Genomic DNA, 14,360 nt, shown 5'->3' on the forward strand with positions numbered 1-14,360 from the left:
TGTTGTCCGTTGGTTCACACAAATGCGCTGCGGTGAGTAACTGCGCCATCTGTAATCTACATTACCGTACCCTCTTTTGGCCTCGGCCCAAACCCGTGACCAGCCCAGCCCCTCCCACATGATCAACAAGCACCTACCAGATTTTCTTGGCGGTTGCTGATCCCCTGAAGATGAGACGGGAGTTTGGGAGTTCAGTTCTGGGAGGTCCGGGATCTGCGAGCAGTTGTAATTCACCGCATCTGTCCGGCGGAGAGCAGAAGAGAAACTAAAATTAGATTCCTGCGTTCAAAAGCCCACCGAATTTGCTCGCTCCCCTGCCAATCCCCCCATACTAAACTGAGTTTCCCTCTCTCTCTCTCTCTCTCTCGCGCCCTTTTTTCCGTGAAGCAGCTCATTGCTTAGACAGCAAAAGCAATGCGAGTGAATTAGAGCTAAACAATGGTCGGCTGTGGGTTACAGGGATTCCCTGTGAATAGGTGGATCAGGGTAAACAAAGTGCAGAGTCACTGGCGTATGTGTGGAGTTCAATAGTCTAGCTGAGGCAAGAGGGAAATGGTCCAAGAGGCTAAAGTTGGACCCCTCCGTCTGACAAAAGATGTAGGCAGACGGCATGTATGTTTGAGTGACTGTCTACCATTGCGCTGCTACCTTGGAAGCAACAGCCGATGGATTACAGAAATGACCATGAACTTGGTCTGAATGTCTATGTGTATTCAGACTGATTTTGTTACTACAGGACAAAAATGTTAATACCGGTGCATATGACTTCCATACCTCCATCTTGATTCTGAAAACTCTGTAGATAGAAAAAAAGAAGCAGTGTGATTAGAAAAGATGACGTTGTACTACTGTAACATGCGTTTGCTTTCTTACATTTTCATCCTCAATGTTTCTTAAATGGCTGCATCACTGTTACATTATGAAGACCCTTAAAGCTGAAGTGTGTCATTTCTGCGTGACTGTTTTTTACCAAACAGCATTGCAAAAATAATTACTGTTTACCAACAGGTTTCCGGAATGGTTCCCAAAGTGCTATTGGATATAAATACATAAATAAATACACACTTTTTAAGTCACAATTAAAAATGTCTGCATGTCATAATGTTAGACAACACAAAATCAAACTCTAGAAGTGGCTACTGTGAACAAATAAGAAATAATTTGAACTTTTCTGAGCCATGTTTATAATAACTGGTGTCAAGGTGATTTTTAGTGGATGTCGGAAAGTTCTTATTTTCTTTGAGCCTTGAGTCAGTAAGAATGCAATGCAATGGCAGATGCAAAGGATGAAGTGTCTGTAGTTGATGGTAAATTTGTTGAAATGTACATTTTTTTTCATTTACAACAAAACTAGATACAGCAAGCAAATTTTGTAAAATGATGATAAAATATATAATTCATTTTACAGTGACTTCATAAATTGATTTAAATATATAAAAAAACACTTGATGCACATTCTTTGTCATTTTGTAGAAGTAGAGTCTTATAGTTTTATATAGAAGGTACACCACCAGCTTATGCAACCGGACTGATTTGAACACAATTGACGTCATAATTATGACTTTCCAACTGAAAAGTGGACTTGAACGCACTAACCCTCAAGTTCACTCAGCAGAGTAACACGTGTTTCATCAGTTGAAACATTTACTCATCTTCTACTACAGTAAATGCCACTTGCTTTGATATTTTGTCTAATGCAATGATATTCAGACATTTTAATTGTGAAGTGTCCATTCACTTTTTGAGGCCACTCTGATATATGTTCTTCTGTTATGAGGATCACAAACCTTCTGTAGATCTTCAATAGATCTCTCTGTTTCCCGCAGTCGCTCTCGGAGAACTTGTTCTTTAGCTGAGATCTGTGATTCTTCATTCTCCAAAAGACAGATTTCTGATTCCAGTCTACACACACACACACACACACACACACACACACACACATACACACACACACACACACAAAACAATAAATGTAATTATTATTTTTTTTGCATGCAGTACATACATGAATGAAATGAATTAAATTATTTAGAAATGCAGAGACCGTTTCAATGGAGAAGTGCACCAAAAAAAAGAAAAAGAAAAAAGAACTAGAGATTTGAAGACCTTTGAAAGTACACTACCATTCAAAATTCTGGGATTGGTAAGATTTGTAATGATTTTTAAAGCCATTTTTTTATAATGTAATATAAAAGAAATAATAATATTCTGAAATATTATTACAATTCAAAATAATGGGTTTTATATCAAAATCTTTTAAATGTCACATGATTATTCAGAAATCATTCTAATATGCTGATTTGCTGTTTAATAAACATTTATCATTATTATCAAAGCTGAAAACAGTTATGCTGCTTAATTTTTTTGTGGAAACCGTATTTTTTGGACTCTTTAATTAAGAGAAAGTTCAAAAGATCAGCATTTGTTTGAAATACCACTTTTTTTGTAGCATTCTAAATATATTTACTGTACAATCGAATGCTTTCATGCTGAAAAAAATATAGAATTTAAATCTTACAGACCCCAAACGTTTGAACAATAATGCATTTACAAGTACACATAAGAAAAGTTGTGTTCTGTCCCAAGCACAAAGCTATTATATGGCTTCAGAATACTTCTAATATAGTGCAGGTCTACTTTTAGGATACCTTTATACTTTTTGGAACCAATTTTGTTCAATGCAAAAAAAGCAGCATAGACATTCTGCTAAAAAAATATAATTTTGCCTTCCATGGAGGAAACAAAATCAGTGCTCTTTATTCCCTGATGAAAAATGAGAACCAAATCTCCTGTTTACTGCATCACAGCTTTGAACTTGAAGTGTTTTTTTTTTTTTTTCAGGCGTACAGATGTGCTGCCCATTGAGTGAAATCACTGCATGGAATGCAGTCGTGGGCACACATTGTGGAAATGAATGAGACACATCCCTTCAGTGTCAATTAACCCATGTATATTCCTCTTTTCCCAGCGGACTCCATTCTCACTCATTCTGAATGCTGGCAGCCAATGAGGAAGCTGCCGGCGGAGGAACCTCGCTGCCCCCGCCCATGAGAATTTCCTGCTATTGTTAGGACCTCTGAGGTTACGTGGAGCCTTCCCACGATTCCTGATGATAAGTCCTTCTACAAAAGGACATGTGCTATCTGTGTATACAAATATAATGGATGGCCACGAATGCATCAACATGTGGCACTGTCTGAACTTCTTGCTTGGTTTTCAAGATCAAATTCAATGAAAGGAACCCCATTTGGTTTTTGTGAAACTTGATAAGAGATGTTAGGCAGAAGGTCCCAGCTCCCAAAGACTGTAAAACACCAAAAGAGAGAGAAAAAAAGGATGACAAAAGTAGCCCATTCAATATTGCACCGTATGAGTATGTTTTATGGAAAAGAGCAGCTTAGACATTCTGTAAAACATCTCTTTTTTTGTTTCATGAAAAAAATGGAGAGGGGTTGAAACAACATGATCCCTTTTAAGGATAGCTTTAAAAAGAGTACTTATTATGGAAATAATACACTTTTTAAAAGAATAGAATTAACTGCATTTTAATTGCAATTAAATGAAAATGTATTATAGTTTAAATTCATATTAAATGCAATTCGATGAACTTTAGAGTGCTTTTATTGGCCCACTTCTATTAAAACTTTTCATGTATTAAAATATATTTGTAATTATACATTGGTAATGATGAAGTTGCAACTTAGAACATTTGAAATATATTAACTTCAAATGTGATATTTGCACTTAAGTGCACTTCTTTGACAAACAAGTATTAAACCAATGATTATATATGTACTTTAAACTTTAAATTTGACATTTTTACAAAGTGCAGTTTTTAAAAGCGTGTTAAGAAACAATATATTTAAATGCTCTTAAGTGGCCTTTTATTTTATTAATATTATATTATCTGCAAGTACGTTTTTTAAATATACTTTTAAGATGTGATGCTCACTACAAGTTCATAATACAGTTAAGCACACTTATATCTCACAAGGTTAAGTACATAATGACAGTATTTTCACCGTGGGTGAACTATTTCTTTAACATCTGTGGGCAACAAGTACAATTGTGTGTTTTAATCATAGCTTGGTAATGAGGGGTTGCCTGCAGTAGAATGTATTTATACTGTATTGGTGCAAGCCTAATTAGTGATCAGTGGAGAACAATTAACTGGAGGCGTCTAACCATGAGTCTCGCTCAAGAGTGCAGTCACCCCCACCATCAAAATGCAACTCGGTTTCTTACTAAACTACAAAGATAAACTACAAAGACCCAAGTCTTCAAGGCCCTCTAGTGGTGGAAGCATGTTATAGCATGTTTCAAGATCAGCGAGGGCAAGCCTAACTAATGTCTTAGTCAAGCTTATATATTGTTCAAGCATTTATTTATCATTATCAATACTCATACATAACATTTTATACTGTATATAGGAAGACCGGGTTAGCTCGAATACTTTTTATTCTAGTGAATATTTTGTGGGGTTTGCAGCTGATTTTTGAAATGTACTTTCTGTTTAGGCACATTCAAGTCTTTTATTGAAGATTTTACATCATTATTGGGCAGGAAAAAAAAGATTGGTAACACTTCATTTTAAGGTGTCCTTGTTACTAACCATATAGTAAGTACATGTAGTAAATTAATATTACTCAGAACTTAAATGTATAATTACACTGTAACAAGGACACCTTCAAATAGAGTGTAACCGAAAAGATTTATAACATATGTTGAACTTTGATATAACTTTGAAAGAAATATTATATATTAGAGAAACAAAGACATAAGCCATAACAGATGTTTTATAAGACATAATTTAAGGTGACTTAATAGCTTTAATACACATTTAAAAAGTTAAAAGAGAGAGAGAGAGAGAAAAACAAAAAAAGTTTTTTTTAATCCCATTGTAGTTTAAAGAAACTGATTACGTAATTACAGTAAATTACAGCAATTAATCAACTGTAATTAATAAAATGACAACAAACATAAATAACTTGCCCCAACCTCACATTAAAAAACCCTTGCATTATTAAAATTTAGGTTAAAATTTACATTCATTGCAAAGTTAACTCTTTTATTGTGCTCACTTGTTCAAAAGGTATTACAAAATATAATGATTTTCATTTTTAATATAAGTTTGGAGAACAAACTTAAAGGGGTCATATGATGCGATTTAAATTGTTCCTTTCTCTTTGGAGTGTTACAAGCTCTTGGTGCATAAAGAAGATCTGTAAAGTTGCAAAGACTAAAGTCTCAAATCCAAAGAGATATTCTTTATAAAAGTTAAGAGTCAGCCACGCCTACCTAAAACGACTCGTTCTAACACGCCCCCACATATCTACCTCACTATGTGGGAAGATTTGCATAACGCCGCCCAAATGTTCACGCAAAGAAAGAAGGCGTAACTTTTATTCTCGCTGTAGTATTGTTGTTGCCGCCGCCATGTTGTGAAGGCGCTGTGTGTTTCGTTGTGAAAGCGAAACTACTTTGTTTGGTCTTCCAAAAGAGGACGATATCCGCTTCGTCATGCCTGGAGCTGATCCGTGCTGGTTGCTGAGGAAATCAACCAGTGGATCGCTGTGGATCGCTGGATCGGCTTTCACCATGGAACGAAGCGGAGTCCAGCCCGGGGTCGTCACATGTGGTTGCCGCTCCTTCGTCGGATCCGCCGGCCACGCCGTTCTCAACCCCGCCGCCTCGTATATAGTATTGGAATTTACCGTTAACCATTTAACAGGTTTTTACTGTAGCATTTTTACAGCCTTTTACAGTTAAATTCACGGTCATTTTTTACAGTGTGCAATTGGAATTTTGACTCAAAACCTTTACTGAGATGTAACACCTTCTCCATGTGACAACTAAACTTGTCTCCCTTATCCTCTTGTGAATATTTTATGCTTAAAATATATTGACCAACTGTGTTTTCCTATAAAACATCATGTTGGATTTTTCTGGATGTATTTATTTTGGTATGAGATTCGTGACTCATGTCCAAAGCTCTGACAGAACAGACACAGCTCACACGAAAGCGTCACGATGACTTTTATTATGCCAATTTAGGAAATCAGTCCTACAGTAACATCAACATCCACAACTATGAATGGAGCATTTCTGTGAGCTATAATTGTGTGAGCACACAAGGTTGTGATTGTACACACAAGGCCCTTTCACTAGCTATATGTATTCTTTAATAACTGCTAACGGAGGACTTCCATGTGCAAATAACTAAAACAAGAGTTTGTTCAGTATAGTGTGAAAAGTTAGATTTGACCCAAATTATTATCTAGCAGATTTATCAGTTATTTAATATTTCAGTGTTATTTTTTCAGTAAGTAGAGCCTTTTTTCCATCACAGAGAGGTGCCAGTCACTTTATTCCATGCGTCACGCTGCCTGTAAGCTGTGATGGGTGTTGACCATGACTCATTTAAAAGCAGACTTTCCCCTTTTTTCTTTTTCCAAAGCTCAGTTAGAGGTCAAGAGTGCATCTTGTGCTGCGTCTGGATGAGCTCATACAGGCCTCACACCCACCGCTGACTTCCTGCATCATTTCTCACGCTTCTGCATCACTTTCTCCTTTTGGCTATTCCCACTATTCTCAATAGTGATTCTTATAGGATTTTAATTACTGTATTACAGTGAAAATACATGTAATACAATGATTTTATGATGTATGATTTTATTTAAATCATCTTAAATTACTAAACAACATAAAATAATAGCATATGGTTCACATTTACTGTGGTCTAGTGAATTTTCACAAAAAAATCCAGTCATTTCAATAGGAATATATGCAATAGGAATTTTACATGATGCAAAAAATTCCCATGCAAATTTTGCACTGATTTCAAACTGTCATGCAAATTTGCTGTATTGACCACCAGAAAACTGCTTGGTTTGAAAGTGACTTCTTCATACATCACCACTCTATTGACAAGAATATACCCTTTTTTTTTTTTTTTCAATAAAATTTTGCTAATGTGACTGCACATTTTTGTGTAAATACTTTGTTATTTATGAATACCAAGTAAATACTACATTGTTATTAATAATGATAAATAAGTTAAGTCATGAAAGTCTTCCATGCCGCTGACTGACTGTCTTGTCACCGGTTCTGCAGCCAATCAATCGCTTCTTTCTATCTATGCTTGCCTTTATTTTCTAGTCCCTCCTCCTCCCCAGCACCACCTGTCTAGACCTAATACAGGTTTTCCCTTTTGTCTTGCAGCAGCATGTTTTACCATCATACACTCTTGGGGTTCAGCAGAGCAAGTTGGATAATAACAATAATAATAATAATAATAATACACACATTTGCAATCATTCCAAAATCTATGACACGCATGTTTACTAAACCTTGGCTAGAATCATTATCAAACTGGTGTGAGGTCGTCACTTCACGGCAGTGATGTTCCTGTACTCAGCCAGAGTTCATCAGCAGTAGAGCCACATCCCCCCCCCCCCCCATGTCAAATCTGAATGGCTGTAAGGGAAATCGCTAGGACTTCTCCAGTTTTTATATTGCATCTTTGTCATGCTGTAATTATGAGACGACAACATGGAGATTCAACTCTGAGGTGTCCTCAGATTCAGAAATGACTTGTTTCTAAGGCAACGCTCATTATGGCAAAATGAATCCATGTGTGACTTTGTTGACAGCAAAATATTGCATAAATTTACCTCAATATTCTCTTGCTAAATACTGAAGAAAATGAAAGTGCTCCAGGGTGGCTAAACAGTGGCTAAAATGAAATAGCACACACAATGGATAGTACTGATCTAAACCGAAACACACACACACACACACACACACACACACACACACAACATGAAAGAATTATAGTTAACTAAAACTAAACTAAAACGCAAAAAAGTTGAAATAAAATTAAATAAAGAAAATTCCTAAACTTGCTGCCAAGGCACAATTTCTCATTTTCATTTAGTTTAGCTTGATGTACTAAATTAACTAAAACTAAAACTGAAATAAAAAGAACAAAAACTACACTACTGGTAAAAGTTTTTGAATAATTAAGACTGTTTTATGTTTTTGAAAGAAGTCTCTTATGCTCACCTAAACGGCATCAGTAAAAACAGTAATACTGTGAAATATTATTATAATTTAAAATAACTGTTTTATATTGTAATATATTTTAAAATGCAATTTATTGCTGTGATCAAAGCTAAATTTTTCAGCATCATTGCTCCAGTCTTCAGTGCTCCTTCAGAAATCATTCTAATATGCTGATTTGACTCTCAAGAAACATTTCTTACTATTATTAATGTCCCTTCTTCATTCAAAAACATAAAAAAAATCTTTATTGTTCCAAACTTAGTGTATATAAACAGTATAAACAACTGTAGTGTCGTGTGTATAAAAATTAAAGTAGTGGACTTTAGAAAATCTTTAACTTAAATTTAAATGAAATGTAAATATTAAAATACATTTTTAATAAAAACTATAATAATATCTAAATAATAACCAAAATAACACACTGGCCCAGAGACTTTCTGAAATATATTCCATGCTGACTGATTCAGTCCAAACAGAGGAAGAAATTCAGTAGCTCATGAGGTCTCGGTATAATAATAGCAGTCAGTCTTATCTGTAACCTTGATGTAATGTTTATTGTTATGTCTGTCTTTCCTCCAGTGCAAGAGGAGCGACCTTACACTTTCTTTTCACCATATTAGGAGCTCATATCACACAGTTGTATAAACAGTGTGTGTGCAGATGTGTCGGGGAGGTGCTTTATGAGTGAGTTAGTATCATGTCAATGCCACATTTTTCCTGGAAAGCCTGGTAGTTACAGCTTTACTTTAGACTCAGTGGCTGGGACGTCTTCTGTAATGATACATTTTTAGGAGAAGTCTGTCCTCGCAAGAGATGCACTGCTGTTCAGCCCAGGCTATAGTTAAAACCACCCGCGCTAAACAGCCAAAACCATTTACCATAAGCTTCGAGTTTCAATGCTTTCACATTATTTTTCAGTTTTTTTTGTTGTTTTTGTTTTTTGAAGCAGGCAGGCATAACCTCATGCTTTGCGTTTTCAGTGTGATACAGCAAGGTATCAGTTAGGCTGATTTGTTTAAGACGATATTTGCATATTTCTAAATTATAGCCATCTGTTGATAATGCTTTTTGGTCTGCTGACAGTCAAACTTGTGCAAGTGTAGTCTAAAAACACATTCCCGCTCACAATCCTCTCATTTCAGACTACAAAGTGACAAAATAAGCATTCATTTTTTTTAGCTTTATACCGTTTATTTTTATTTATTTTTTTTCTTCAGTGAGGAAGTCATCTTGTCTGAATCAGGAGAGAAATATGCACAAATCAAGCATAGTTTACAAGCCAAAACAACTCTAAAAAACTATGTGGGTGCATTTTTATGTGAGAGACAACACAAAATTGACTTTTTAAGTGTTATTATGGATAATAGACTTGGCCAGAAGTGACAGTTTAAATACAAATGTCTTTAGTGATGTATTTACTTCTTACAAACAGGCAGTTTTTTATTTCAAAAGACATTAATTGATGGACTGGAGTGGATTACTTGTGGATTATTGTGATGTTTTTATCAGCTGTTTGGACTCTCATTCTGACGGCACCCATTCACTGCAGAGCATCCATTGCTGAGACACTGATGCAATGCTACATTTATCCAAATCTGATGAAGAAACAAACTCATCTACATCTCGGATGGCCTGAGGGTGAGTAAATCTTCAGAAACTTTTCATTTTTTGATTAACTATTTCTTAATTATAACTATTAACTATTTCTTTAGTAACATATACAGAAAGACTTCATTCTTTTTGATCAACTCTGGAAAATTAGAGTCTTGAGTGCCAATTTATTTTGGAGGATCTCCTCTGCAGGGTACAGAAATAGCCAGCAGCCACTCCCTCAGTCTCCATACTCCTGCCAGCTTCATTCCTCCCAGCGTCCAGACAGAGAGATTTCTGAGCGAGTCTCCTCTGCCCCCGTCACCATTGCTACATGTACTACGTTAAGCTAACTGAGACTTGTTATAGCACTTGCGTATCATTGCTCTTTTGTTGATTTTGATTGCTTCCATTGTCCTCATTTGTAAGTCGCTTTGGATAAAAGCATCTGCTAAATGACTAAATGTAAATGCAAATGACTTAAAACATCAGTAACTGGGAGAGAAAACCTACAGGAGGCAACGACTTCTTCTGGAATCTTAAAATAAATATGCTTTATTACTTTAAGTCTAGTCTGAAAAATTACCTGTTGGGTCACCACTGACAGTGAGGGTTCTGGTAAACTCAGATACTGGTTTTGTGGTCCATTATTCACATTATTTAATGAAGTCTGTGAGCAGTGCAATGGTTAGTTCTCAATGTTTCAGGGCCCTGATGTATCTGTGGCCCACTAGCCTCACCTAGCATAGCTCGATGAACTATCTGCAAACTGTTTGGTCCAAATAGCTGCTTATTTTGGACAAGAACCAGATAGGAAGAGACTGTCTAACTGACATGTAAAATCACCAACCACTGATTGTTTTCTTATGGTTTAGGTGCAGGTTTATCTGACGTAGTTGATGCCATAATAATAGACCAGTGTGGAAAAAATCACTGTCATATAATACTAAATACTGATTCTACTGATTTTAGAGATTATTTAGTATTAGAGCTATTGATAGTTAGCATTAGTATTGTATTGTATTCATTATTGCAGTCATAATCATTTAATCATAATTTAAGCTCAGACTTAACAACAGTTAGTTCCCTTCCAAGGCAACATTCCAGTTTTTAAGTTTTTCTTTCAATTTCAATTTCAATTAACCTTTTTTGAATGTTACAGTTTTTGAAAACACTGAAATAATTGTCAGAAATGTGTGCAAACTTTTTAATCTGAACTTTCAAAATAATACATTACTCCTAAATTACATCACAGATATACGATAAGACAGAAAGTACAACATTGGTTGCACACATTAGCCCTGTGCTAGTATATGAAGTTTACCCTTGGAAAAATTAAAAGACGACATCCTGTGCCGAGAGGAAACCCACCCTAGAGACTTAATAAAATCTAAACAATGAATTGGACGTTCCATGGATGACATCATGGAAGAGTAAATTACCAATCAACTTGATGATGTAATTCAGAGCATCCACTTCTTACTGTCAAACAGATCATTAGAGCATCGTCCACGTCAATCACAACTGATTACATAATCACTTCTGAGGACCAAAAGGTAGAACATAACTTATGCAATATGAGTTTTCAAAATCCAAACATCTTCCAAATACTCCCACACAGCTCACTTGAATCAACTGAATAACAATTGATTGCTTTAAAACCAGAAAACCAGTTAGCCCTCCGAATAGCATTTCAAACTCTTGAGATGACCAGTCTCTTTGGGCAAGACTTGTTCCTGCTGGTTTCATCAAACATTCAGAGGCCTTGAGACATTCAACTTTAGCCTTCAAACAGATTATGAGAGAAATCAAAAGACCCTCCAGGCCTTCTCTAAAAAAAAAAAAACTAATAACTGAAAACACATAATACACTAAACCTCAATTAAACCAACTTGGTTTCCAAGAATACCAATTTTCACAACAGTTATATTGGTATATTCCAATGTTCCGGCACTTATTATTAGAATATTGACTGTTCCAATGGTGATCTGGGCCTTAGCCATGGGATCTTCTGTACCAAATGAATGGAAAAGAATGTGCAATTAATGAACAGTCATGGAAAGCTATTTTATTAGTATATGCTTATGTGCATGTTTCTTGTTTATGCATAACCTGCCTTCTTTTTATATTGTAAATCAAATTTCCAATGCGTTCCAGTTTTGTTTGTGATTAGATTCAGTTGATTAAAATACACAGCAGCCATGGTTCGTATTACGTGTAGCACTCCTTGCACGTTTTAGGTGGTTTTCTGTGCTAAAACATGCTAGTAATGTGATCAAAACTTGTTGCTTGTTGCTAGAAATTGTTAACATATTTGAACATGTCGCAGTGTTGCTAGCAGTGTTTCTAGAAGTTGCTAGTAGGCCTACTGTATGTTCAGAAAAGAAAATACTAGCAACTTCTGGAAACATGCAAAACATGCTAGCAACACTGCAACATGTTCAAATATGTTAACAACTTCTAGCTACATGCTAGCCTAAATCATGCAAGCAGTAAGTTAAAAACATCTATCTATCTATCTATCTATCTATCCATCTATCTTAACACTTCAAGATATTAAATCTATTTCAAACTTTCTGGACAGGCTTTCTCAAGCCAATATCAATGTTTCATCAGACTTCACTAGTTAGTCACCTTTATGATTATGTGCATCCGTTTTTTTGTCTATGCATAGCGTTCTATTAGACTGTATATCAAATTCTCAATGTGTTTCAATTTTGCTAGTGATTACCTTCAAGCATATCAGTTGATTAACCTACACTACAGCCAGCGTTAGTATCATGTGTACCACTCCTCGCATGATTTAGGTGGTTTTCTAGTCACAACATCTTGTTTTTCGAAGCAAGAGTGCTGTGTGATTGTCCAAATATCCTGCTGCAGAGCAATCGACTGAAACACGCATTGGTTTGGCAATGCATCCCATATGAGGAACCTTAAAATGGCGTCTGCAGAGGTTCAAATACGTCTACCAGATGAGCTTGAAGGGAGCAGCTTTGAAGTTCTCATAATTAAAAGCAAAGCTGAGCAGAAATACAGATGCCACTGAAGTCTGGAGGAAATGACTCCAGTGTTTGGGACAGTGGTTGCTTAATGGATGCTGTTGCAGGAAATAAACATATAACCCCAAAACATCCCTTATTTTCTAACATGAGATCAGTGGAAAGTGTTCAGTAAACACTGTGTTATTTTTCATCAGAAATACATTACTGTACCTGTGAATGGCATTTTCTAGTGTCTTGATGTGAAGTTCATCTTGCTCAACCTGTTTTCTCCGACCTTCGTCTTCCTCTTGTGGCACCGCTGGTGTCCCCTGCAGAAGCCATCTTTCCCTCATGGCTTTAGACTGTAAGACAGAAATATTTTCTACGGTCAGGTCATTGATCTAGATCAGATGTTAGTTTTTAGGTGTTCTTCACACAGGTGTTTGGGATTGACAAAAGTATTAGTACTGCAAGAGGTGTGACTCTTGAGTAATCATGTACATAATACAGTTTGCAGGAGACAATCGGCTTTTCTGTTCTCATGACAGCTGTGAATAATGCCTGTAACCAGAGTGACAATAGAGTGCTGCAGAAATGAGTCCTAAAACCTGGAAATTAGTTAGCATTTTAGCACTTGCGGTTCAATTATCCTGAAGTCAATGGATTTTTGGTTAAATGCCTGGAGGGTGAACACAAGATCAAGACAGTTTGACATTTCATTCTGTGACAAAATACATCAGCATTTTTAAGGCTTTTAGCTGTCTTGAAAAAGGCAGTTGCTGACGAGTGGCATCCAAAACAACAGAACATTTTATTATAGTTGAAACAACATAATCCAATGAATGAGCCCAAGTGAGGTGGGAGTTCATCCATCAATTCTTAACTAACCAGCAACAGCCTCAAATGTTTTTTTTAAGCATTTAAAGCATTAGCTGGTCTCTAAGTCTGACAAAGCTAGCTTTAAAGGCAACCCAGGCTCATTGAAAATATGTCCTTGTGGCGATATTTCTGCAACACCGATATTACACGCCATACTGCACATTTTTGCGGCAGTTTCAATGGAAATGTCCAGTGAGTGGCACTCAAACACATGTTCAATATGTGCTCAAAAATGCATTTACTGATGCAACTGTGCTATTTTAACTTCCTTCTACGCAGGCTTGAGCTGTTTTGTTGAACCGTAGTTTTACAGTATTCATGCAATGACGTATTGCGTGAGCTACTTTTGTGACGTTAATGTTAAAAAGTTCCGTTTGAAGATCCGTTTTCAAATCTCGCAGTATCTTAAAATTGTTTTGAAGACATAACATAATAATGCTCAAGAAATTGTGTGAAAATTAGGCTTTCTTAATCTAAATTCTGGCCCTGCAAATCGTAATTTGTGTAAAAAAGAAATAAAAGTTGTCTGAGTTTACTGCACTGTAAAAAAAAATCTGTAAAATGTACGGTAAAAAAACGACAGCTGTGGTTGCCAGAATTTTACTGTAAAAAAATACGGTAACAGCGTTTTAGGTTTTAAGGTTTTAACTTAAATTTACAGTTAAATGCCATAATTTCATTAACTGATATAATGTTAATATACCAACCCAATGAAATACTGAAATCTGTTTTGTACCTTTGTAAACACTGCACCAAAAGCAGGTGGTGATGAGAAAGTCACATGATGAACCAAAGCCCATCACAAGCAGCTTTTAAATAATAACATATATAGAAGGTGCACAGTGT

General features: G+C 35.9%; 1 protein-coding gene across 3 annotated transcripts in view; it reads right to left on the reverse strand.

Annotated features, from left to right (window-relative positions):
• The window catches only part of LOC107715893 (paralemmin-2-like), a 105,295-nt gene that overhangs the window by 64,914 nt on the left and 26,021 nt on the right, over window positions 1–14,360 (reverse strand). For 2 of the 3 annotated variants that reach the window (XM_016522143.1, XM_016522149.1), the window contains 4 exons: window positions 12,867–12,997; window positions 1,788–1,902; window positions 775–796; window positions 138–239 (listed from right to left, as the gene is read on the reverse strand). In XM_016522143.1, coding sequence (XP_016377629.1) covers window positions 138–239; window positions 775–796; window positions 1,788–1,902; window positions 12,867–12,997 — 370 coding nt within the window. Of the gene's footprint in view, window positions 1–137; window positions 240–753; window positions 797–1,787; window positions 1,903–12,866; window positions 12,998–14,360 lie in introns of all 3 variants that reach the window. The other variant, XM_016522142.1, reaches the window with a different exon arrangement.

This window comes from Sinocyclocheilus rhinocerous, unplaced genomic scaffold (assembly GCF_001515625.1).
Source record: "Sinocyclocheilus rhinocerous isolate Xijiao unplaced genomic scaffold, SAMN03320098_v1.1 scaffold178, whole genome shotgun sequence".
NCBI classification, from domain to species: domain Eukaryota; kingdom Metazoa; phylum Chordata; class Actinopteri; order Cypriniformes; family Cyprinidae; genus Sinocyclocheilus; species Sinocyclocheilus rhinocerous.